This window comes from Carcharhinus amblyrhynchos, chromosome 4 (assembly GCF_965287045.1).
Source record: "Carcharhinus amblyrhynchos chromosome 4, sCarAmb.v2.hapA, whole genome shotgun sequence".
Lineage (NCBI taxonomy): Eukaryota > Metazoa > Chordata > Chondrichthyes > Carcharhiniformes > Carcharhinidae > Carcharhinus > Carcharhinus amblyrhynchos.
Genome location: NC_137327.1, coordinates 75,221,855 through 75,249,299, shown reverse-complemented (window position 1 = coordinate 75,249,299; position 27,445 = coordinate 75,221,855). Strand labels below are relative to the sequence as shown.

Here is a 27,445-nt window from a genome sequence, read left to right as displayed (position 1 = left end):
AGAGTACCTTAGCAACATGGATCTTCTGCTCCTCTACATTCAGTGTTCTACCATTTATTATGTATTCCATGTTTGAGTTCCCCAATGCGTTCCTTTACTCTCAGCCTTGATTTGCTGTGTCTTGTGGGAGAGGAACAACCCAATAGATGTTGCCCAACCTGCTAAATACTTTGTTTTGTTTCATTGTCCTAAAGAAGTAATTTGTTTGTGGAATTCTTTTCCCCAGAGAGCAGAGGAGGCTGAGTCATTGAATATGTTCAAAGCTGAGTTGGCTAGATTTTTATTAGTAAGGGAGCCAATTGTTATTGGGATATGGGTTAGGTCAGACAAGGTTTCTTGAATGGCAGAATAGTTTGAAAGCTTAAATAAACCCTGTTCCTATCTGATGTCCTGAGGATCATCAAACATGGGATAATTCAACACACTTCATTTGGAAAGAATACTGTCCTTTTGAGTGTCTCATCAGGTAACAACATGTAGCTTGTTTATGAGTCCAGAGTTCAAAATAGGCTTTTGATTTGACATTCATTGCTACTTTTGTCTCATGTAGTGCTGAAAAGGGTGTTAGATGTGTGTGTATCTGAGGTGGTCACTCTTGAAGCTGATGTGCCTGCTTTTTGGTTTCTTCCTTCCCCCTAACATTCTTTCTTGGAGATGACTAATTTGCATTGGTATTTTAGGGCTCTGTTTTAGTCTGGCCCATTTTTATTTGCAAGTCTGCACAAAATGATGGATAATGGCATTGGGAACTGTTAATTAATGCTAATTTACATCAATTAATAATTTCTACTATTCATCCAATTAAGGTTAAGATTTAAAATTCTTTCAATCCAGGTACTGAAATTAAGTTGAAAATGCATTTATATGATGTTGCCCAACTTGCATTTATATGCAAGTTGTTGAATTATATGCAAGTTGTATTCACATAGCCCCTTTAATGTGCTAAAATTTAAGCACGTTGTAAAAAAAAACTTTGACGCAAAGATATCAGAACAGATTAAAGTCTGGCTAAATTTTACATAAGAACATATGAAATAGGAGCAGGAGTAGGCCATCTAGCCCCTTCGAGCCTGCCCCGCCATTCAATAAGATCATGGCTGATCTGAAGTGGATCAATTCCACTTTCCTGCTTTCTCCCCATAACCCTTAATTCCCTTGTCTATCAAAAACCTATCTACCCGTAACTTAAATATATTTAGCGAGGTAGCCTCCACCACTCCAATGGGCAGAGAATTCCAGAGATTCACCACCCTTTGAATGAAGAAGTTCCTCCTCAACTCCAATCTAAACTGCTCCCCCCCTTATATTGAGGCTGTGCCCTCTAGTTCTGCTATCCTTTCTAAGCGGGAAGAATCTCTCTACCTCTACCCTATCCATCCCCTTCATTATCTTATACGTCTCTATAAGATCCCCCCTCATCCTTCTAAGTGCCAACGAGTACAGACCCAGCCTATTTAGTCTCTCTTCATAGTCCAACCCCCTCATCTCTGGTATCAGCCTAGTGAACCTCCTCTGCACTCCCTCCAAGGCCAATATATCCTTCCTCAAGTGCGGCGACCAAAATTGTATGAGCAGCCTAAAGAAGCAAGTGGAGGCAGAGAAGTTTAAGGAGGGAACTCCAGCGCTTTTCGCCTCAGCAATTGGAAGTGGTTGTCAATTATGGAGCAGTTAAAATCAAGGATATGTATTAGTTGCACAGTCAATAAAAGCAAACACAATTCCAAATGAGCATAAATTTTAACAAAAAAGCATGCTATTCACTTACTCTTGCTAATTAATAGGAGTTAAATTGCAAATGCAGACAAGTTGGGGGAAAAGTAATACTTCAAATTCACTTATTTGGAATTGATTTTTTACGTAGAAATCGGATCCTATCGAGGTAATGTCATCTATCCAAAACAAAAACTGAAAACTCAGGAATCACACAGTGAACTCTAAGGATCAAAGTTTAAAGTTAACCTGTCTTTTATTTTCAAGGTACTGAGGGATGTACCATGTTGTTCCATCTTTTCCTTTCACATTTTTGATTTCCAGCATTTGCACTGCACTACTTTTCTTCTCACCTGTCTTTCTGTCTTTCCTCCCTGTTCGAGCTTGTCAGCAGTTTGTTTAATCAGAGCAATTCAATAGCCAAGTGGAAGCCCCTCGAACATTCCAGAGTTAATCTCTCTTCGCAATAAGTTGATTGAAAATGATCCACTGCTATACATTTTTGATCAAACTTTGTAAATCTAAACTGAAGGGAAGCCTTTCGAGCTGAGAATGAGCATTCTATTACTGTAAACCTATAGAACATAGAAAAACTACAGCACAAACAGGCCCTTTGGCCCACAAGTTGCACCGATGATATCCATGTCTACTAGGCTTACCTATAACCGTCAATTCTATTAAGTTCCATGTACTCATCCAGAAGTCTCTTGAAAGATTCTATCAAATTTGCCTCCACCACAACCGATGGCAGCCGATTCCACTCACCCACCACCCTCTGAGTGAAAAACTTACCCCTGATATCTCCTCTGTGCCTACTCCCCAGCACCTTAAACCTGTGTCCTCTCATAGCAACCATTCCAGCCCTTGGGAAAAAGCCTCTGAGAATCCACCCAATCGATACCTTTCAACATCTTATACACTTCCATCAGGTCACCTCTCATCCTTCGTCTGTCTAAGGAGAAAAGACCGAGCTCCCTCAACCTATCCTGATAAGGCATGCCACCCAATCCAGGCAACATCCTTGTCAATCTCTTCTGCACCCTTTCAATAGCTTCCACATCCTTCTTGTAATGAGGCAACCAGAACTGAGCACAGTAATCCAAGAGGTCTGACTAGGGTCTTACAAAGCTGCAACATTATCTCCCGACTTCTAAACTCAATCCCTCGATTGATGAAGGCCAGTACACCATACGCCTTCTTAACCACATCCTCTACCTGCGAGGCTGATTTAAGAGTCCTATGGACCTGGACCCCAAGGTCCTTCTGATCCTCTACACTGCTAAAAGTCTTACCCTTGATATTATACTCCTTCATCCCATTTGACCTGCCAAAATGGACCACTACACATTTATCCAGGTTGAAGTCTATTTGCTGCTTCTCTGCTCAGCCTTGCATCCTATCTGTGTCACACTGCAACTTCTGACATCCCTCCAAACTATCCACGCCACCACCAACCTTTGTGTTGTCAGCAAACTCACCAACCCATCCCCCCACTTCCTCATCCAGGTCATTTATGGAAATGACAATCAGCAAGGGTCCCAGAACAGATCCCTGGGGCACTCCACTGGTGACCGACCTCCATGCAGAAAAAGACCCATCTACAACCACTCTCTGCCTTCTGCAGGCAAGCCAGTTCTGGATCCACAAGGCAACAGCCCCTTGGATCCCCTCTCACTTTCTCAAGAAGTCTTGCGTGAGGGACCTTATTAAACGCCTTGCTGAAGTCCATATAAACCACATCTGCCGCTCTTCCTTCATCAATGTATTTAGTCACATTTTCAAAGAACTCAACCGGGCTTGTAAAGCATGATCTGCCTTTGACAAAGCCGTGCTGATACTATTGAGCATACTAAACTTCCCTAAGTGTTCATTAAATCCTGTCCCTCAGAATCTTCTCCATCAACTTACCAACCACTGAGGTTAGACTCGTTGGTCGGTAATTTTCTGGGCTATCCCTATTCCCTTTCTTGAATATAGGAACCACATTCGCAATCCTCTGGAACTTCTCTCATTTCCATCGATGACGCAAAGATTATCACCAGACATTCTGCAATCTCTTTCCTGGCCTCCCACAGTAACCTGGGGTACATCCTATCCGGTCCCGGCGATTTATCTATCTTGATGCTATTCAAAACTTCCAACACATCCTCTTTCTTGATGTCCACATGTTCAATCTTTTCAGTCTGCTGCAAGCCTGCAGTACAACCACCCAGATCTTTTACAACTGTGAATACCGAGGTAAAGTATTCATTAAGCACCTCTGCTATTTCTACCGGTTCTGTACAAACTTTCCCACCTTCACATTTTAGAGTTCCTATTCCTTCACATCTCATCCTTTTACTCTTCACATATTTGTAGAACGTCTTAGGGATCTTCTTAATCTTACCTGCCAAGGCCTTCTCATGACCCCTTCTGGCTCTCCTAATTTCCTTCTTAAATTCCTTCCTATAAACCATATACTCCTCTAGATCCCTAACATCTCCTAGCTCTCTGAACCTTTAGTAGAAGTAGATTTGAATATCAATCACAGTTAAATATTTACATTGTTATACTCACCTAAAATTCAACTCTATCATTGTTTTGTTTCTTATGTATAAAGTTATTCCCTGATCCAAGTGGGCCACACTGAGTTGAGGAATCTGGGGTCACATTATTGTAGATTTGTCCCAGCTGCTGTTGTCTATAAACACAGCTTTCTTTAGGAAGTGTAGAATTGCCCCATTGGCTAAAGTAGCTAACGATTACATTTTGATTTATAAAGTGTAATTGTTATAGGGTACATGTTTGTTAGTGTAATAATGCAAATAAGCTGGTCAATGGGGAACAATTAATAGTAGGCCTGATAGCAACATTTGTACAGGTTGTGAAATAGTCAGAAGGTGATAAGAGCATGGATGAAAGTTTTAATGGCAGTGGGGGTGAGCTGGGGGAAGAGATGGATGATGTTTGGAGGTGCAGACTGGCAGTCCTAATAATAGATTGGATATGGGGAAGGATTGCTGAAGCTCAGCTCAGGGCTGGGACGCGTATTGAGATAGTGCACTGTCAAGCTGTGTGGGAGGGGAGGTATATAATGCAGAGATCCTGCAAGAAACTAAAAAAAAGCTTCAATCTCGACACTGACCACAAGATAAACCCTGCCTTGTATACAATCTGTGTTAACTAAAGATATCTTAAACTGGCGCTTAAATATCCTACTTGCGTGAAATAAGCACTGAAATAAGTTCTGCATTTTTATGGTGTTGTTAATTGTTCATTTTAGATGACTAAAGCACAGGAGGAGCAGCTAAAGCAAGAAAGCACGAACACTACACTTACAGAGGAATTGCCTCAAAAACTACAACAGTCAGAAGCTATCTTTATGCCAACAGAAGGTATTTACCAGCATTTCCATTGTTGTCAGTCAGTTTGGATATTAATAATTTTCATCTTAATATCCTATCTTAACATAGAATTGCATTGAATATATGGCATAGAGACAGAGCATTCAGCTTGCCCAACCCATGGTGGCATTTATGATCCACTCGAGCCTCCTCCCATCTTTCCTTGTCTAAATCCATTATTGTAACCTTTAATTTCCTTCTCCTACTTGTCAAACTTCCTCTTAAATGCATCCATACTATTTGTCTCAGCTATTCTCTGTGGTAGTGAGTTGTGCATTCTCACCCCTCTTTGGCTCTCCCAGCTACAGAAATTCCTCCAAGCACCTCTAATGACAGCATGAACTGTGCATGTCCTTAACGATCTTCTATGTCTTCTGCCTTGAGAGGACTCTCAGATGCTGGTGAAGTTACTTACAACTTGAATAATCAGGAGTCTACACCCACATTTTTGGGTAAAGACATTTCTTCTGAATTCCCTATTTTATTTCTTGTTGACTATCTTATATTGACGGCCTTTAAGTTATGCTCTTCCCTACATTAAAAAAACAATTTCTGTAGCCATTCTATGAAAACTTTTCATAATTTTAAAAACCACTATTACATCACCATCTGCTTTTGTTTAGATGAGAGACCCAGCCTGCCAGTCATATATAATATATACATACCCACGTATTTCTGGTATATCATCTTTGTAAATTTTCTCTGCGTGGTCTTCAATCCTTCTATATCTTTTTTATAATGTGTCACCCAGCACTGCAAGCAACAGCCATTGGGGTAAATTTTCCAGTCCTGCAAAGGGGTAATCATTGAGGTGGGACAGAAAACGTACAGACCTTTTAAAGAGCTTTTGATTTCAGGTGGGAATTTCTGGTCTCGGGGCAGATGTGTCTGGAAAATCCCATCCTAAATGTTGTCCAACCAAGGTTTAATACGGATTTACTACAGCTCCCTACTTTTCAATACTATCCCTTGAGAAATTAAGTCTAGTTCTTAGTTTGCTTTTTTTTTAAATGGCTTTGCTGACCTGTGTTGCAACATTTAGTGATTGGTGTATTTATACTTGAGATCCCTTTGTTCCTGTGACCCACATAGAGTTGCACCTTGCATACAATAAGTTTTAATTATTCTTTTATGGAATGTGGATGACTTGGAATTCCCACAGTACAGAAAGAGGCCATTTGGCCCATTGAGCCTGCACTGACCACAATCCCACCCAGGCCCTACCCCCATATCCCTACATATTTACCCACTAATCCCTCTAACCTATGCATCTCAGGACACTAAGGACAATTTTAGCATGGCCAATCAACCTAACCCGCATATCTTTGGATGTCGCTGACAAGCTCGGTATTTGATGCCTGTACCTAATTGACCCTGCACTATCTGGCCATTATAGAGGGCAGTTCAAAGTCAACAACACTGCTGAGGATCAGGAATCCCTGTAGCCAGAATGAGAATGGCTGACAGATTTCCTTCCCTAAAGAGAATCAGTGAACCAAATGGGCTTTTATGAAGATTGATAGTTTCATGGTCATCATTATTGAGATGAGCTTTCAAGTCCAGATTTTATTAAATGAATTTAAACTACACTAACTGCTGTGTGGGATTTGAACCTGTGTCCTCCGCATTATCTTGGCCCTCTGGATTATGAATCCAGTGACATTATCACTATGTCACCATTTCCCCACCTAAATGACCTCTGTATTCCTTCTACCAAAATGTACTTCCTCACATTTACCTGTATTGAACTGTACCTGCCAATTATTTGCACAAATGTATTAATAACCTACTATTTTTTTTTCCAGTCCTCCTTAATATTGACTATCCCTCACCAATCTGGTGCTACCTGCAAATGTAGAAATTGTGTGTTTGATTCCAAATTCTTAAATATTTTGGCAGATTGTGAACAGCTTTAGTCCCATAACTGATCCTAGTGGAACATCATTTCCCACTTTCTGCCACCCTTGACTCCACCACTCTGTTCTGTCTTCAAGTCAGCTAGAAATCTGTTCTACTGCTTATACCTGACTCCACAATCTCTGAACTTACTCATTAGTTTATTATGGAGCATCTTTTGAAGGCCTTTTGAAATCCAGATGCATTGCACCTACTGCATTACTGTTGTCTATTTTCTCAATTACCACCTCAAAAAAATTCAAAAAGATTGGTCAAACAAAATTTTCCCTTTTGAAATCTATGTTGACAATTGACTATTTTTTACTCATTTCTAGATGTTCCATTTGTTCTTTTACTTGGCTTTTTTCATGCCACCTATGTTTAAACTGACTGGTCTAGAATTTCCTGAACATGTTCTATCCCCTTCATCAAATGGAATTAGCTAACTGCTAGACCTTTGACACTACCCTTTGATGAGTACATGGGATTTAATGGGATTGGGAGTTATAGATAGGCCTGGTAGGTATGGATATGATCAGCGCAACTTGTGGGCTGAAGGGCCTGTTTGTGCTGTAGTGTTCTATGTTCTACCCGCTTTTCAAAGAACTATTAAATATCTACAGCAACATTCCTGCTCTGTCTTCCCTAATTTATTATTGTAGAGTCATCATCGAATCTCTTAAGTGCAGAAGGAGACTATTCTGCTGACTCTCTAAAGAGCAATTTAACCAGGCCTGCACCCTCCAAACCGCTCTCCCGCCACACCCCCGCCCCCCCCCCCCCCCCCCCCGCCCACACACACACACACACACACACACACACACACACACAATGTGTTTAGCTGGTCCACCCAACCGGCATGACGCGTTGGAGGGAGGAGATGTGGGGATCTGTCTGGGAGGGGTGCAAAGGAAAGGTGCTGACAACAACACCACTGCAAAAGGCTTCAGGCGATCTGCTCCAAGGCTTCTACTGGGGCAGGAAGGTGAGGAGGCAGAGGAGCACATCACCACCCAAGATGCAGCAGGAGCCTCCACCATGTCAAGTTGCGTTGCATTCCCGGGAGTGTTGCAGCTTCGTGCTGGTCAACGTCAAGAAGGCATTATCGGCTGCTGGCTATGATGTGCCGTGGACCAGTGTGTGGGTGAATCAAGAGATATGGAACTTGGTCAGCGGTGACTCATTGCTGCTAACGGTGGGGCTCATTCAGCTTCAACTGGCAGCACCTGGAGTCATGATGGGGAGATGCCAGCGTTGGACTGGGGTAACACAGTAAGAAGTCTCACAACACCAGGTTAAAGTCCAACAGGTTTGGTAGCAAACGCCACTAGCTTTCGGAGTGCTGCTCCTTAGCCAGGTGAGTGTTACAGTGACTCGCCTGATGAAGGAGCAGCGCTCCAAAAGCTAGTAGCACTTGGAGTGCCAGAGATGCCCAGCCGTCGCCCTGGGCATTTGTGGTGGGGATTGGGACAGCAGCAGAAAGCGACCACCAGGTCCAGAGCCAGAGGAGGAGACTGGCGGAAGGGAGATAGTGGCAAGCAAAAGAAAAGCGATCAGTGGCTGGGCTGCTCCGCTAAGCAGGTAAGGAGCCTGCACAGAGGAGGTGATCTCGATGCCGGGCAGGAAGGTGTAGAAGAGGAGGCAGCAATTGAGAGAGAAACCGAGGGAACAACTAGGTGGCAAAGGGGCAAAACAGGGAAGGAGGAAAAATAAACCTACACATCTTTGAACCCTAAATGGCAATTTAGCATGGCCAATCCACCTAACCTGCACATCTTTGGACATTTTTAAAAATATGTGAATGCAATCCATCAAACCTGGGACTTCATTGGGTTTGATTAGGTTCGTATTTCCATTTTTTAAAATGCCTTTATCGCATTTCTCATCTCTTTCACATAATATGCGTGTTGCTGGCAAGGCCTTATTTGTTCCCCCATCCCTAATTGTCTTTGAAGTGAGAGGCTTGCTAGGCCATTTTGGACAGCAATTGTAAGGCAACCACATTGCTGCTGGTCAGGAGTCATGTCGGCCAGATTGGGTAAAGACAGCAGGTATCCTTCCCTCAAGGACATAGTGAACCAGATGGGGTTTTAGCAACAGTTGACAGTGGTTTCATAGTCACCATTAGTGTGATCAACTTTTCAATTCTAGATTGCTAATTTAATTTAAATTCCACTCGGTGTCATTGTGATTTGAACCCATGTCCCCAGAATATTAGCATGCGTCTCTGGATTACTAGTCCAGTGACAATTAATACCATGCCCCTCCCCCTCAAGATTCAGTGTTATGTCCATCATTTCAATCTCCTGGTAAATGGCAAAGTAAAATGATTATTTAATATTGTTGCCATCTCTCTATCGTTACCTGGGGTATTATCCAGACTATCTTACACTTATTCTATTTCCATCACAGCCTTTCCTTCTCCTATTAATGTGCCTGTTTATTTGTTTCATGTTCTTTGATAATTTAATAATTCCTGTTTGTATTCCTTGTTTTTTGACTTCTCTCCCAACTCCTTTGTATTCTGTTTTGTAATTTACTCCTCTGCTGGTTATGTACTTAATGTATGTGACTTTCCTAAAACCCTCATTTGTTTCCTTATGCCTTCATTCATCCAAAGAGTCCATACATTCCTTTCAGCGAGATATATTCCCTACTCTCTGAACACACTCTTAAATATTAATCATTGTTTTCTACATCATTATTTGTCAGTATTGTTTCGCAGTTTATTTTTCAAAGTTCTATTCTTGGACCATCAAAATCAGTGTTTGTGCAATTTTATTCTCAAAACTCACCCACCAATCCTACCTGCTTTATCTTTTCAGGTTTTGTTGTCTTCTGCTTTCCCTCTTGGACCACTCTGTTTTGTAAAATGACCAGAACAGCACCTTCACTCACACTGCCAAATTCTGTCACTCACCAAATTCCTTGAATTAATTAGTCTGCCGAAGCTGTACTCTGTGAAGTTGGATTTTGTGTGTAAACAAAACCTCCTCATGCAGCCACTGAAGAACCATGTCTGAAGGGCAGCACAGTGGTTAGCACTGCTGCCTCATAGCGCGAGGGACCTGGGTTCAATTCTGGCCTTGGGTCACTGTCTGTGTGATGTTTGCACTTTCTCCCCTGGGTGCTCTGGTTTTCTCCCACAATTCAAAGGAGTGCGGGTTAGATTGATTGGCCATGTTAAATTAACCCTAGTATCGGGGGATTGGTAGGATAAATATGTGGGGTTGCAGTGCATAGGTGGGATTGTAGTCAGTGCAGACTCGATGGGCCAAATGGCCTCCTTCTGCACTGTAGGAATTCTAAGATTCTGTTCTATATTTTTATCAACAGAAATTCCAAGCACCTGAATCAGCACCTGCTGATCAAGTAACCAGTTCCAACAGCCACCTGCCAGTGAGCAGGCACAGTGGTTTGCACTGTTGCCTCACAGCTCTAGGGACCCTAGTTCAATACCCTGTTTGGGTCACTGTACGTAGTCTGCACATTCTCCCCATGTCTGCGTGGGTTTCTTTTGCGTGCTCTGGTTTCTTCCCACAGTCCAAAAGACATGTTTCTTAGGTGCACTGGCCGTGCTAAGTTCTCCCTTGGTGTGCCTGAACAGGTGCCAGAGTATGGCGACTAAGGGATTTTCATGGTAACTTCATTGCAATGTTAATGTAAGCCTACTTGAGACAATAATAAACAAACTTAAACTTAATTTCCTAACAGTGCAGTTGCCCAATGGGCAGCTTGTTTACCGCTGTCTAAGACTGTGGAAAATACGAATAAAGGTTAAAGTTGACTTAAATGCTAAATGCGAAGCTTAACTAAATTTTCAGAGATCACTTATAAAATTCCCTGAGTTAAGTACTCTATTGAAATAGTACTCCCTCAAGCTGGATTACTGTGTACATAAGCAAAATCGCTAGAACTTAAACTAGCTAAAATTCCAGAAACATGAGTTATATTAAATACAGAATTATTTCTATATTGTTCAATTGACTGACTTCTCTGTCTCAGGATCAGTTGACTTCTCTGGATTCTCATTCCTCCCTCTGTAGTTTCCCTCCCCTGCCCCAGCTCCAACCAGTCTTCTTATCTGGCTAGTAATAGGTCATATGATCTTTTATTTCAAACAGAAATTGCAACAACAGTCTATTGCCCTGAAGTGCAGTGTGGTGTAAAACCACATGTATAATTATATCATTCTGGAGTGGTGAGATTTTCTGACAGGTCTTTTAGATATCAGACTTTTTCTTGATGTTCTGTTAATGAATATTGGAACCAGTTGGCTTTTTATGTTAAGCATGATAGAAATTTATCTTAGACACTTGAAGTACAATAGTTTGAATTATTGTTTTCAGTTGTGTTATTATGAAGCATATTTCAGAAGTCCAGTATAAAATTACATCAGTCTTTTAACTTTGTTTTCATACAACAGAAAAGAAAATGGTTGCAATTGACCCCAACCTGATGGACTATGGTCAATCAAATCCTGAAGATACAGACATGTACAGCACTCGAAGCTAAGGACCCAAATGACTGCAGACATTTACAATATGCTTTCTGGTATTTCAGAGTCACTGTTGGCAATGGAACAAATTTTTATATCCAAAACCCTTAATGACCACCATTTATGTGAGAGTATGAATTTATTTCATTATACAGTGTGTATTTATTTATGTCTAAAAATGTGTTGCCTATAAACCTGTTTCTTGCTAATATTTTACACATTCAATTGGCACATTTAATAAATAAATGAGATTGCTGTTTCTGTCTATAACACGTTGTTTGATGGTGTACACAACATCCAGAAAATAAATACTGCAGAAAAACCATGTAGATCTTTGTTCCTGGAAATAGTTTACTGGAAGAGCTGAATGGGATTGTTTTGTTACACTTTTTCGTCAGCTTCTAACCCACTGCAACATGTTGAATCTAATCTTTTCTATCAGTAAGCTAAGGATATGATGGAGCAGTGATGAGGGAGGAGGGTGGGTGCATTCTCTTTAGGAAGTCTTAACCTTAATGGCAGCAAGGATGCAATGTTCTGATCCTGTTCACATCTTGGGGAGCATAAAAAGATCATTTACTTGAAATCAGTTTTTGTTGTTTTACAGTACCACGTTTTTTGCATTCTGACTGGAAGCTCCAATTCCCACATCACACTATTCACTTTCCAGATCTTGCTCCCAAGTCGCCAACAATTGCTAGCTGTGGTGAGTGACTTGGCCGAGTCTGCCGCCTCCCCTTTTGCAGAAAATACTTTCCCATACTTAACCAATAAGAGGACCTTGCTTTGTGAAGAATTTTAGTGCTGTTCAATTAGACCCAGCTTAGTAGGGATCATCTCACTGCGATTTGCATGTGTTGGAAGATATTTAAAATATTCTTTCTATTCTCTCTACCGAGCTGGAATGGGGATTGAACCCCACACCGTTGGCACCACTGGCCAAGCTGATCTATACTGGGTGTCCACCCCATTGAGCCAACAGCCCCAAACCCCTTCATTTTTTAAACAATATTGTGTAGTGACAGATCCATGTTTCTGCGCAAGACTGTATACTACCTTGACGTTTAATAGGTGAATCCATTTCTAAAAACAGCCGGTTTCTAAATGTTTGCAGTAGATACCATTTATTTCTTCAAGATTCAAACACAACAAGAACATTTGACAAAATAATATTTATATATAATTAGGCAGTTCAGAGATGTTACTGTTTCTAGGTTTGACTTGAAAGGGAGCTGGCTAAGCTTAGAATGCCATGTATTCTAAATTGGATAACGGATGGCACCAATATTTGAATAAAAAACTGTAGAAGAGATATAAATAGGTGGTTTTGTATAAGTATTTGCATTCTATTAATAGAACAGTTTGTGTTAGTCTAAATGTTACGTTGATCTGTTAGATTGAAGGCATAGAATTGCAGTCAAGAACAGAATAGGTCAAAATTAAAAAACACAAAGTGTTGAATGAAACCATTCACTCCTATTGTACCATAAAAAAATGAGTAACCTACTGATTTTTTTCTGTGGCCGTGTTCAGCTTTACTGCTTGGGTATTCTAGAGGAATAAGTAAATATGACATTAACTTCCGGGGCTGACTCAGGTTTTCTGTCCCAAAAAAGATATATAGAGGGACAAGTTGTATTGAAAAAGCAGGGAGGCTGCAGAAGAACTTGGACATGGTAGGAGAGTGGGCAAAGAGGTGGCAGATGGAATACAGTGTGGAAAAGTGAGAGGTTATGCACTTTGGAAGGAGGAATGGAAGCATAGACTATTTTCTAAATTAGGAAATCAGAAACACAAAGGGACTTGGGTGTCATTGTTCAAGATTCTCATAAGGTTAACTTTCAGGCTCTGTTGGCAGTTAGGAAGGCAAATGTAATGTTAGCATTCATGTCGAAAGGGCAAGAAAGAGCATGGGTATACATCTGAGACTGTATAAGGCTCTGGTCGGATCTCATTTGAAGCTTTTGAGCAGTTTTGGGCCCCATAAGGATGTCCTGGCCTTGGAAATGTTCCAGAGGAGGCTCACAAGAATGATCCCTGGAATGAAGAGCTTGGTGTATGAGGAACGGTTGAGGCCTCTGGGTTGTACTCGTTAGCCTTTAGAAGAATGAGAGGGGATCTCACTGAAATTCACAGGAACTGTGAGGCCTAGATAGAGTGGACATGGAGAGAATATTTGGACAAACTAGAACCAGAGGACACAATCTCAGGCTCAAGAGGGTGATCCTTTAAAACAGAGATGAGGAGGAATTTCTTCAGCCAGAGAGTGGTGAATCGGTAGAACCCTTTGCCACAGGAGACTGTGGAGGCCTGGTCATTGAGTGTCTATAAGATAGATAGGTTCTTGGTTAATAAGGGGATCAGGGGTTATGGGGAAAAGGCAGGAAAATAGGGATAAGAAAAATATCAGCTGTGATTGAATGGTGGAGCAGATACCATGGGCCGAGTGGCCTAATTCTGCTCCTATGTCTTATGGTCTTATAGGTGCAAAAAATGGTGTTCTTAGGCAGTAAAATACTCTGTTTAAGGGTTACAAGAGTTCAGAGAAGTTAGTGTCAAAATAGGCTGAAAGAGTGGCCATGGTTTACTTTTCCTTGTAGTGGTTTCATTCCCTCAGTGATTTAACAAAATTATATGTTCAATATGGCTTCATCATATTTTGCCACTGATGTGATAGCTTTCTTTGTAAAGCTGGGTAGAAAATGGCAGACGTGACTGCCAATTATCACTTAAACTTCCATATCTCCACAGCTTTGTTGAACAATCCTCTTGACAGATATACAGTTGGCTAATGATACTAAACAGTAAAGAAGTCATAGCAAATTCCATTTTGTAATTCTCAAATTCTTAGCTAAAATAGTTCCCATAAAAAAAATCTTTTCAAAATACAAATACATGGTGAAACAGAAGGGCACTTTTAGTTCAGATATTAGCACATATCATCATTAGCAAATGCATTCATGCTGAATTAACTGCCTGGTCAATTCCAATGCGAAAGGAACTTTTTGCAAGTTTATCCCAGCATGGTATCACTTGGAAAATATAGTAATTGAATTGCAGTGGAGTATATGAGGAAATCTCAGTAGCTTTTAATGCAGAGAAGATTTCATATGCTCCTACAGGAAGAATGCCTGTTCCACGAAAAAAGTTCATTCCCTCAAATGTGGAAAAGAATCATGTAGAATCCTTCTGTCTTGGCTGTCCTCTGGTGCTGCTTTCATTCCTCAGAAGCCAGTTTGATCATGTTCTCCTTACTGAATGTAAACAAATGCCACCCTTCCTATTTAGACAGATCCAGAGCACCATGTCTTGTGTAGTATTCTATAGAGGCTATGTTTCACCCCACAACAAGAAAATGCATATTGCAACATCGGTTCTGGATTGCTATCCAAACACAGCGCAACAAAAATCCAATTTAAATAGGTAACAAAAACAACGAGCTTTAAAATCCTAAAGCATTAATATATTTGATAGTTATTCAGAAATCTTGTATGCTCGTTTACCTGACTAATCTTCTTAAGGATTTCAGATCCTGTACCCAAACCTGCAAGCAAAAATCAAAGCTTTATTTCAAAACATCTTTTCATTTCCACGCAGCAATATTTAGAAATTCGCTCATTCCTCAGGACACAATGAGGAAAGGGTTGGGAAAAAGTTAGCCTCTCAAGTCTTCAAAGGATACAGTTGAGGATTTGTATAAATGCATCCAAGATACCAAGTGGAACAGAAATGGTGAATGCAGAGAACGCTTTTGCGCTAACCACAATCTTGTGCAGAAAGTGGGTGGTTGCAGGAAGAGAAGATAGGTACAGACAAACTGAAGATAGATGTCAGATATTCAAAGTGGAATGGTTTGTGAATATGACAGTGGAGCTAACTTACTAAAGATCTAGATTGATCTGTAATCCTGACATCTTGGTTTAGGGATACTGGGAGGGCTCATGTTTACTCCAAGCCAACTCCACAAACTGACAATTACATTGTAAATGATGTGTGTATGTCAGTCTCAACCAATGCTTGTTGGAGGCTGCCTCAAAGGATCTCTTCATAGGATACTGCCCAGGGATCCCCCTTTTGAGCATGGACAAATCTGGAAACAGGTGAACCTGCCTGCTTTGGAGATGAGCTGAGTCAATGGAGACCAGTTCAGTCAGAAATCTTTATCAAGTGCTGTAAACTGAAGAACAAAATATATCCATATGTTTGGACCAGTATTTTGGTTAGTGCATAGAGGGGTGCTAGTTGAGACACTGGTCATACCCCTCTTTATGGTAATGTATCTTAACCTTATTTGTGGAAAATTAGCGTGTCTTCTAAAAATGCAATCAGCAGAACTGCTCATCTCTGTATGGTTCCATTACATGGAAGTCTTCAAGATAAATCATCTTTCCAGTCCATGGATCAGATGTGAAGTAACACGTGGCAAATCCCACAACTGTGTGACCTGAGAATAAAGGGATATTTATCATTGAACAAACAGTCAATGAAGAGAATGATAACACTCCTTTTTCAGGGAGAGAAGCAGTGCTTAAGGAAAGGGAACACTGACCAAGTCACTGAACATTTAACCAAAATAAGCTGGTTGAGAAATTGTTCACGGAAACACACACCATAAGTATGTACATATCAAAACATATAACTTAGGACTCAAATAAAGAAATCTGCCCAAATTTTTAATATAAGGAAAGCACTTGTAATCTCAGGACATCCTAAAGTACTTAAACAATGATATATATTTTTCAATAATACTCTTCTACGAATAGTCCATCTGAGAGGGCAGTTGAGACCTTAGTTTTGTACCTCTTAAAACCAAAAGCATTTCTGACAGCGCAGCGCTCCCTCACTACACCACTGAGTGTCAACCTATTTTGTGCACTCAGGAGTGGCATCTAAAAACCCACAACCTTTTGGCTCAGACACAGGAGTGCTATCAATCAGTCACACACAGCTAAATTTTACCAGCCCTTTGGAGATGGACTGAGAACTGAGGGGGTTGGTAATATGACAAGGTCACATGTCAGATGGGCAGTCCAATGGTCTCCCTCCACCACAGTATATTATCAGTAGCGAAAACCTCAAAATTGTGGCCACCCTCAGGATGGTCTATTGAGCCAATAAAGAACCACTTGCCATTCTTGCCAGCATTTTACTAAAACATGGGAATGTTGCCAGGGAATTCCTGTGGCCTCCCAGAGGATTCCCTGGAATGGGGGTCCTCTATTATAGCTGCTCGTAGCCCACTGACTGTCTGTGACAGCAATGGCCACCAAGGCACCAATACACTCTCTCCCCACGCTCTCTCTGGGGTCTACCTGCCAGGCACCAGCTAGCCTAATGTACCTCAACTTTTGATTCTGGTGCGCCGTTGATGACCCATCTTCATGTTGCAGTCCATCAGTGAGGCTGCCAAGCTGCTGGCCCTCTGATAGGGCTGGCAGCTCTGGGAGGGAGGCCACCGTCCTCAATTGGATATTTGTCTCAACAGTAGGCTCTTAATTAGCCTCTGCCAGTAAAAATCTGCTCCCCCCACCACCATCACCAAAGCCCAGCATACATCACGTATGTCTGTTCCTGCTTTCAGTTCTGGTAACGAGACATGTCAATTTGAGAAAATTCAGGCCAAAGGAAGAACAGTTGCCAAAAATTATGATGAAGAGCAAAGGCCCATTGTACGACCTAACTAGAATTTCAGTGACAGAAGTAATAGATCTTTTCAGCTATACTACAGGGGAAAAGAACTTCAATTATCTTTGGACAGGATTCTTAACCCACCTGACACAATATGCAAATTTCCAGTCAAAGTTTAATGCCAGATATGTTTCCTACGGGATAAAATTAAAATGATCATAGTTGTGATGTTTCAAATTAAATAACATTCTGGGCATTTGTAGGAGTAAGAGGTTTTTCAGTCAGCAGTGCCTGCTTAAAATATGGATGAGGCCTTAAATATTCATGTTTCACTTGGGCATTGCAGAAAATTTATTGACTCTTTTATCCCTCTCTCCATAAACATCTTCAATTAATCGTGCTATGAAAAGATGGTGTCATGTGCTTCTCTAATAAAGGATTAAGATCTGAACACCCATCCTGTCTCTTTACAAGTGCAGACAAATCGAATGTGTATTTCCAGTACATTTAATTACATTTAAATGTATAGGCTTTGGATTTTATAGCAGCATTATGTAACTACTGGAACTAAGACATTATAAATTACTTCTATGTTCATTGAAAATTCTAGGCAACAGTGATTTCATTGTGGAAATGGTTGCAATTACCTGAAAAGTGGCCTGCTCTAAGTTAATAATTTAAAGTAACGTGTGTTCCCATGACATGATTGGCAAGAGCAGTTTTTTCCATTAACTCTTCATCAATACTTCTAAATCTATATTTGGATAGATATAACCTCAGCTAGTTCATTAATATCCTGCAGGCCTATATGTGCCTTCACAACTTCTATGACAGCATTGGTTAAGAGTGATCACTTTGCTGAGACAAAGTTTCATCTTCAAAATGAGGATACCTGCATCATGTTGTGTGGCACTACTGCCTTCTAAGGAGGATAGATTTCAAACAGCTCTAGTAGTTCAAAATTGGACATTCAAGAGGTGTTGTGAGCCATCAGCATCAGCAGAATTGCATACAACCACAATCTACAATGTTACGGCTCAACATCCTGCTCGCTCCATCAATCGGAACTAATGCCAGTTGAATGAGCAGTGCAGGAGCAGATACCAGGACTAGAACTGGACATCAAAAATGAGATGCCATCCTGGTGAAGCTGTAACACAACACTACATTCATGCAAAACAGAAGAGGCAGCATGCTACAAATAGAGCAAAGTGACCATATAACTAATGGAACAAATCAGAACTCTGCAGCATTATCATGTTGAGTTGTGAACGGTGATGGAAAATTAAAGAAAAGGAAGCTCCACAAATATCCCCATTCGAAAGGATGGAGGAACCCAGCACACTAGTGCAATTGGAAAGGCTGAAATGTTTGCAACGACCTGCGACCAGAAGTGCTGAATTGATGATCCATCTCAATCTTCTCCTGAAGTCCCCAGCATCACAGATGCATCTTTTGCCAACTGGATTCACTCCGCAAGTACCAAAAATAGAATCAGGGAGCCCTTGCAAAATTGATGCCAATGGAAATCAAGGATATCACTCCACTCTTTGGAGTCACATCAAGCACAAAGGAATGAAAGCTAAATACTGGCCTCATCAGTGCTGCATTTCCCATGAACAAATAGAAAAGACACTGTTGTAGACAAACATAACAACCAATTTCTGCCGATCAAAATCCAAAACTGAAACACAATAACAAACCAATTAATCTATTTTGCTTACTGACAAATAAATCTTGTCCACAGTATTGGGAAAATGATTCTGCCCTTATTAAGATGGTGCTGTGGAATCTTTCATGTCCACCAGCACAGATGGGGCCTCTGTTGAACATTTCACCCAGCTTTGACAGTGTAGAAAGCTCTCTGTACTGAAGAATCAACCTAAACTAGGTGCTAAGATCCTGGAGTGAGGCTTGAATCCATGACTTTCTGACTCAGAGATGAGATCCTGCTTTCCAGACTCAGAGTTAAATTCCTTCCAATTCTCACTGTCAACCACATGCAGGACTGACCTTTAGGCAATTCTGTAAGTGTTCCGGGAGTCCTGGGACTGTATCCATTCACAAAGTACTGTCAGCATAAAAAGAGGGAAAGAAAGGAAGGGAAAAAATTGAACTGAAATACTCCAAAATGAATTGTCCTTTACAGAACTCCATTTATTCTTGACAAAATAATCTTACCGCTTGGTGTTTGGTCCTCCTGTGCTACTTCAGCAGTGAGACTATGATAGCAAGTGTGTTCACCAAAGCCATCTTCTAGCAAGTCTACAACAAAGAACATGAAGGTGAAGATTTAATTTCCTGAAGGGGTGGGGGGAGCAATCCATTATATCAACAACAAAAAACAATACTTATCATCTGTAATTAATTTAATCAGGAGCAAGTACTAAAACCATAAGATACAGGAGCAGAATTAGGCCATTCAGCCCATCTGATCTGGACTGTGAGGAGGATCTGAAATATCACCACAAGGACTGGTGGGGAGGGGTAGGCACAGTCAGAAGGCCGGTTTGAAGGCAAGAGTGTCAATGCTTTTCACCATCAGCTGACATGTTCCGAACTCCAGATTTTATTCAAGGAGATGGCTTTTGAGGATTGGCAGCCATCACCATTCAAGAGCCAAATTATGGCATGCTTGACACATTTCTCACCATATCCCACTGCCGTCCCTAACCCATGGTGGCTGAAGTCCATTGTTGGCTTGATGGCAGTCTCCATGTCAGGCTCATGGTTGCCAGGGCACATGCAGCAAAGCATCCCAGCATGGGTCCGCTGGACTACAAAGGCCAGAGCTGCGGCCAGTTTCCCTCTCTGCAATGTTGGACTGGCCATCAGAAAATTCGGTTTGATTTTTAAAGGCCCAGCATCTTGCAGCACCATCACGGTCATCAATTTATAGCAGTGGCTCTCACTTCTCCCAGTAGGGTTGCCAACCACCCAGAGACTTGGGCAGTCCCATTGGCCCCCTTGACTGCAGACTTCTGCCCACTGTCTGTAATCCAGGAGACAGCCTCTTAATTGGCATTCGCCTCTAAAATTCTCCTCTAGGGTCACATCACGGCCACTTCCAGGTTCCTGCTACAGAATTCAACCTGGCATCAGTATCTGGACTCTGGAACTAAAATTCAGTCCACTACGTTCAATTCTGCACACTGCATTTTAGGAAGGATATAGAGACAAGATGTACTTGGAATGATACCAGGGATAGGGGAGTTCATTTTTGTGTATTAGAGCATCGGTGATGGTCCCTTTTGAGCGAAAAAGGTGAAGGGGAGATTTAAAAGCAGTGCTAAAACTGTGAAGGGTTCCAGCAGTAATTGAGGTGATGCAGTTTTCACTGCAGCGGAAGAGTCATTAACCAGAGGACACAGAATGAAGATGTTTGGTAATATATCCAGAACAGAATTATTTTTAAGCAGAGCTGTTATGATTGGAATCAACTTGCCAAGTAATCAATACCCTTTTCTCCAATAGTATAAATTGTTGTGTCAAATTTCAAACAATCATTCCTGTATTTGTCATGATGGTACAAAAAGAAAGGCTTCAGCAGCATGTCTCTCTTTACAGCAAGATTCAAGAAATGTAATTGTTGTATTTACACCAAATTTTCACTTGCGGGAGTGGGGATTAAATGGGAGGGGCGACAATGTCAATGACATTTTATTTTTTAATTATATTCCTTTCTCAAAGTTACTAAGCCAATGAAGTCATAGTCATAGAATCGTCATCGTACAAAAGGAGGCGATTCAACCCATCAAGTTTGCACTGACAACAATCCCACCCAGGCCCTATGCCCATAATCCCACTATTTACCTCACTAATCCCTCTAATCTACACATCCCTGGACACTAAGGGGCAATTTAGCATGGCCAATGCAGTTAACCAGCACATCTTTGGACTTGTGAGAAGAAACCGAGCACCCAGAGGAAACCCACGCAGATATGGGGAGCACTTGCAAACTCCACACAGTGACCCAAAGCAGGAATTGAACCCAGATATCTGGAGCTGTGAGGCAGCGGTGCTAACCACTGTGCCGTCCAACCCAAATCAAATCTGGCAGCAGTGGGATACGAATCCATACCCCTGCAGTGACTGGAACCTTAATCCAGCACCTTAGATCGCTTGGCCTTGCTGCCACAAATAATGGACAAAGCAAGACCTAACCTGTCTCCTTGTTCGCTCCGAAAATCAATTCAAATTGAATTCAATTCACAATCTCCACAAAAAGACATACTTGATACAAGCTGACAAGAATAGGCATTATGACTGATCTTGGGCTCAATCTTATCCAAGAGGCCAGGAATCGATTATGACATGTACAATACAGCTCTAGCCAAATAACCTTTCCTTCAACACTTTCTGATGGACAAGGATAATGGCTTAACTTTTTCTGTCAGTTTGACTGCATTTGCCATGTTTTCATATGAAGCAAGTTCCTTCTTTAAAATAGAATTATATCCATTACTGCTTGTACAGCAATGTTTACAACTAAAATTACAAACTAGTACGTTGAAAGATGGTTAATTAAAATGTATTCTGTCTGTATTCATTATAAATCCTACCCTCTCACTTCTGTTTATTCATTCCTCCACCCCTCAGCTCTCAATTTATAATTCATCACTTCTCAGTTTGCTAATTTCCTCCCTTCCCTTCCCACAGCAAATTTCCATGCAAACACAAGACAGATGCAACATCACACACAAAAATAGGACATCACACACAAAAATAATCTCAGCAGGTCTGACAGCATCTGTGGGAAGAGAATAGAGTCAACGTTTTGAGTCTAGGTGTCCCTTCGTCAGAGATGCAACATCTACCATTTCACCTCCTCCCCTCCCACTATCCAGATCCCCAAACGCTCCATCCAGGTGAAACAGCAACTTGTGTGTACTTCTTTCAATTTAATATCCAGTATTTGCCACTCACGATGTGGTCTCCTCAATATTGGGAAGACCAAATTCAAATTGGGTGACCCCTTGGCTGAATAATGCTGTTCAGCACACATAGTGCCATGTGTTAACAATAATGTGAAACAGAAACAAATACTGAGAATGTTGAAAATCTGAAATGAAAAACAGAAAATGCTAGAAACACTCTCACTGAAGTTTAACACAAGCTCAAGGAACAACACCTCATCTTTCTACTGATAGCTTAACTTTGAGTTAAATACTTTGGATCATAACCACTCCTCCCATTGTCTTAAGAAGGATGTGCTGGTCATGGGAAGATAGTTGCACCAGTAGTGAACTGGTACTGTGATCATACACAGCCACTGTGGTGCTTCCACCTTTCTCCTCCACATTTCTGAGCCATGGCAGCCTTCTGATTGTGGCTACCTTTTTTACTTATCTTGTTATCACTTATTTTTTTCACATTGTATGATTATCCCTTTTCTCATTGAATCACTCCTACCCTTCACCCTATTGTACACCTAGAGTCCAGCTGGAATACTCTGTGCAGTTCTGGTTGCCACACCAAAGGAAGGATGTGATTGGACTAGAAAGGGTGCAGAGGAGATTCACCAGGATGTTGCCTTGGACAGAGTGTTTCATCTATGAAGAGAGGCTGGAAAGGCTGTGGTTGTTTTCCTTGGAGCCGAGAAGGTGTACAAAATTATGAGGGACATTGACAGGGTAGAGAGGAAGAAACATTCCCAGGTAGTAGAGGGATTAATAACCAGGGGGCATAGATTTAAGATAGAGGACAGGAGGTTTGGAAGGGATTTGAGGAGAAGCCTTTTCACCCAGAGGGTGATGAGAATCTAGAACTCGCTGCCAGAAAGGGTGTAAAGACGAGAACTCTCGCAACACTTAAGATACGTTTAAATGAGCAGTTGAAACACCAGAGCATACAAAGCTATGAAAATGAGACTAGAACAGATAGTACTTGATGGTCAGCTTTGACATGATGGGCCAAATGGCCTCTTATTGTAAAATACTATTGCCAGAATTTTACAGCTTCACCTGCCCGAGGCCAACGGAGAATGCTATTCTGCGAGCTGCACCCACCCTCATTCCGGGGCAGACATGGTGGTAAAATTCCAGCCTGTGACTCCATGACCTCTCTCTCGCTTCATTTTTCTCTGACTGTACTCGCTGTTCATCCATAAAATCTTCCTGTTCTGATCACACTCCATTTGCTGGTATAATAACTTTGTTGCTTTCTCCACGGATGTTGCCTGACTTGCTGAGTTTTCTGTTTTTATTTCAGATTTCCAGTATCTGCAGCATTTTGACTGGGCTTTGTAAACCTCAGACAGTCAATACTAATGTATTTGTACAGCCCGAGACTAGCAACAAGCTGCACGACACTACCAAATACTCAATAGCTTTTCAAATTCATTGACACATCTACATTGAAAGAGAGTTCTCTCAGATCACAGGTTAAACTGGATGGTAGGTTTGTTACCTTAATCAGTCGCAGGGTATCAGCACAGTTGGCAGATGTGGCATTACGGATCATGAATTTAGTCATCTTGGAACTCCCTTATTTCCATTCTTTGTCCAAAGAAGACCCTGCAGCTTGAGAAGGCAGCAAAGGGTTCCTCATTTACAATTTGTCCCTCTCTTTTCTCTTTGTAGGCTGGTGTAATTGGGGGAGAGGGGGAGAGGATGGTTAGCAGATGACGCATATGTTGGAAAATTCTGGGAGGTTGATGTTGGGGGTGGAATGGGATGAACATATTCTGGAGCCTGAGCTCCCTGTCACTTCAGTGGAGAAGGGGCAGCCCAAGTGAGGACTGGAAGTTCCATCTCTAATCCCTTCTTCCTCCCCTCTGCCCATCCCTTCCTTTCCCTCTCTCTCTACCCTTTTCATCTCTCTCCCACCGCCGAAGTTAACTGGTTATTGGGAGGGATACACTGCTGGGGCGAAGGAACCAGCAGGCCGGAATTCCACAGCAAACAGCACAATGAAGTTGCGAAATGTGGATACTGGCAGGGATTTGCGGTGGGTCTTGCTCACCTGAATGAAAGGATTGAAGATAGAGTAGGAGTCCCAGGCTCGTTTGCAGTGACTGGAGACTGCCTTCACCCAATGCCATCACTGGCAGCCAGAGAAAAAACAGGAGAGCAACGTTACGTGAAATATTCAAATAATGTTTAAGCAATTCAATCGCATTAACTAGAAATGATTTTCATGCTTTTAAAAATGCTCAATTTTTTAAAATTCATTTTTACAGGTTGTGGACGTAGCTGACTAGACCAGCATTTATTATCCATCCTGAATGACCTGTGAGAAAATAATGGTGAGATGCCTTCCTGAACCTTTGCAGTTCATGTGGTGTAGGTATACCCACAGTGCTGTTAGCAAAGAAGTTCCAGGATTTTGATCCTGGGACAGTGAAGGAATGGTGATATACTTCCAATTCAGCATGGTGTGTGGCAATGGTATTGGGGGAGAGGGCACCCAGATGGTACTGGGATCAGAGGTGAGCTGACAAGTTGGATACAGAACTGGCTCGGTCATAGAAGACGGAGGGTAGCAGGGGAAAGGTATGTTTCTGAATAGAGGGCTGTGACAAGTAGCATTCCTCAGGGATCAGTTCTGGGACCTTTGCTGTTCGTAATGTATATAAATGATTTGGAAGGAAATGTAACTGGTTTGATTGTAAGTTTGCATATGACATAAAGAGTGGGGGATCATCAGAGGATATAGCAGGATATAGATCGATTAGAGGCCTGGGTGGAGAGATGGCAGATGGAGTTTAATCTGGGCAAATGTGAGGAATGCATTTTGGAAGGTCTAATACAGATAGGAAATATACAATAAATGGCAGAACCCTTAAGAGTATTGATAGGCAGAGGGATCTGGATGTACAGGTGCACAGGTCACTGAAAGTGGCAACACAGGTGGAGAAGATAGTCAAGGAGGCATACAGCATGCTTGCCTTCATTGGCCGGAACATTGAGTTTAAAAATTGGCAAGTCATGTTACAGCTTTATAGAACCATATAGTGTTTAATTCTGGTCACCACACTACCAGAGGGATGCAGAGGCTTTGGAGAGGGTACAGAAAAGATTTACCAGAATGTTGCCTGGCACAGAGAACATTAGCTATGAGGAGAGGTTGGAGAAACTTGGTTTGTTCTCACTGGAACGACGGAAGTTGAGGGGCGACCTGATAGAAGTCTACAAGATTATGAGGGGCATGGACAGAGTGGATAGTCCCAGGATTAAAGAGTCAAATACTAGGGGGCATAGGTTTAAGGTATGAGGGGCAAGGTTTAAAAGAGATGTATGAGGCAAGTTTTTTATACAGAGGGTGGGGGGTGCCTGGAACTCACTGCCTGGGGACGGAGTCGAAGCTGATACAATAGTGAGTTTTAAGAGGCATCTGGACAAATACATGAACAGGATGGGAATAGAGGGATAAAGTCCCAGGAAGGGTAGGGGATTTTAGTTCAGTTGGGCAGCATGGTTGGTGCAGGCTTGGCGGGCCGAAGGATCTCTTCCTGTGCTGTAATTTCCTTTGTTCTTTGGTGTTCTCATGTGTCTGCTGTTCTTGTCCTTCTAGATGGTAAAAGTATGGATTTGGAAGGTGCTGTCTAAGGAATCTATGTGAGTTCCTGCAGTGCATTTTGTACATACTACTGTGCGTTGGTGGTGTTGTTGGGGGTAAGTGTTTGTGGATGTGGTGGCAATCTAGTGGGCTGTTATGTCCTGGGTGGTGTCAAGCTTCTTGAGTGTTGTTGGAGCTGCACTATCTAGGGAAATGGTGAGTATTCCAACACATTCCTGACTTGTGCCTTGTAGTTGTGGACAGGCTTTGGGGGAATCAGGAGGTGAATTATTTGCTGCATGATTCCAAGCCTTTAACCTGCTTATTAGCCACAGTATTCATATGACTGGTCCAGTTCAGATTCTGGTCAATGGCAATTCCCAGGATGTTGATAATGGGGGATTCAGCAATGGCGATGCCATTGAATGATTTATTTGTTAGTGTCACAAATAGGCTTACATTACCACTGCAATGAAGTTACTGTGAATATTCTCTAGTCATCATACTCTGTTGCCTGTTCAGGTACACTGAGGGGGAATTTGTATGGCCATTGCACCTAACCAGTTTTGGAAGAAACCGGAACACCCGGAGGAAACCATACAGATGTGGGGAGAACATGCAGACTCCACACAGACTGTGACCCAAACCAGGAATCAAACTTGGGTCCCTGGCACTGTGAGGCAGCAGTGCTAACAACTGTGCCATCATGCTACCCTTAGGGATCATGGCTCGATTCTCTCTTGTTACAGGTGTTCATTGCCTTGCACTTCTGTGGCGTTAATGTTATTTGTCACTTGTTAGCCCAAACCTGAATGTTGCCCAGCTTGGATATTGTCCAGGTTGTGTTGTATTTCGACATGCGCTGCTTCAGTATCTGATGAATTGCGAATGGTGCTCAGCATTGTGAAAATCCCCACTTCTGACCTTATGATGGAAGGAAAATTATTTGTGAAGCAACTGGAACATGCTGGGCTTAGAACACTCCCCTGAGGAATTCCTGTAGTGATCTCATGGAGACCTCTAACAACCACAGTCATCTTCCTTGGTGCTAAACAATGGAGAGTTTTCCCCTGATACTCATTGTCTCCAGTTTTTCTCAGGCTCTTTCATGCCAAACTGGGCCAAATGCAGCCTTGATGTCAAGAATAGTCACTCTCATCTCACCTTTGGAATTCAGCTCTTTTGTTCATGTTTAAACCAAGGCTATAATGAGGTCAGGAGCTGAGTGACCCAAACTGGGCATCACTGAGCAGATTATTGCTGAGCAAGTAATGCTTGATAGCACTTTTGATGACCTCTTCCATCATTTTACTGATGATCAAGAGTAGAATGATGGGGCAGTAATTGGCCAGATTGGATTTGTCCTGCTTTTTGTGCACAGGCATACCTGGCCAATCTTTCACATTACTGGGTAGGTATCAGTGTTGTAGCTGTACTGGAGCAGCTTAGCTCGGGGAGCGGCCAGTCTGGAGCTCACACCTTCAGTACTATTGCTGGAATGTAGTCAGGGCCCTCAGTGTTGCAGTATCCAATGCCTTCACCCATTTCTTGCAATGACATGGAGTGTATCAAATTGGCTGAAGACTGATATCTATGATATTGGGAACCTCTGGAGGAGGCTGATATAGATCATCCACTTGGCATTTCTGGCTGAAGCAAATGCCTCACCCTTATCATTTACACTGATGTGCTGGGCTCCTCCATCATTGAGAATGGGGATATTTGTGGAGCCTCTTCCTCCATGAATTGTTTAATTGTCCACCACCATTCACAACTGGATGTGGGAGGATTGTAGAGCTTTGATCTGATTCGTTGATAGTGGAATTGCTTC

At 41.9% G+C, this 27,445-nt stretch overlaps 1 protein-coding gene across 1 annotated transcript in view; it reads left to right on the top strand.

Moving 5' to 3' along the window:
* The window catches only part of LOC145342639 (MICOS complex subunit MIC27-like), a 77,010-nt gene extending 65,194 nt beyond the window's left edge, over positions 1-11,816 (top strand). Inside the window, exons 8-9 of the mRNA XM_080188185.1 lie at positions 4,973-5,084; positions 11,416-11,816. Of these exons, the coding sequence (XP_080044311.1) occupies positions 4,973-5,084; positions 11,416-11,504 (201 nt within the window). The 3' untranslated portion in view covers positions 11,505-11,816. The remainder of the gene's footprint in view (positions 1-4,972; positions 5,085-11,415) is intronic.
* Positions 11,817-27,445: the final 15,629 nt, after the last annotated feature.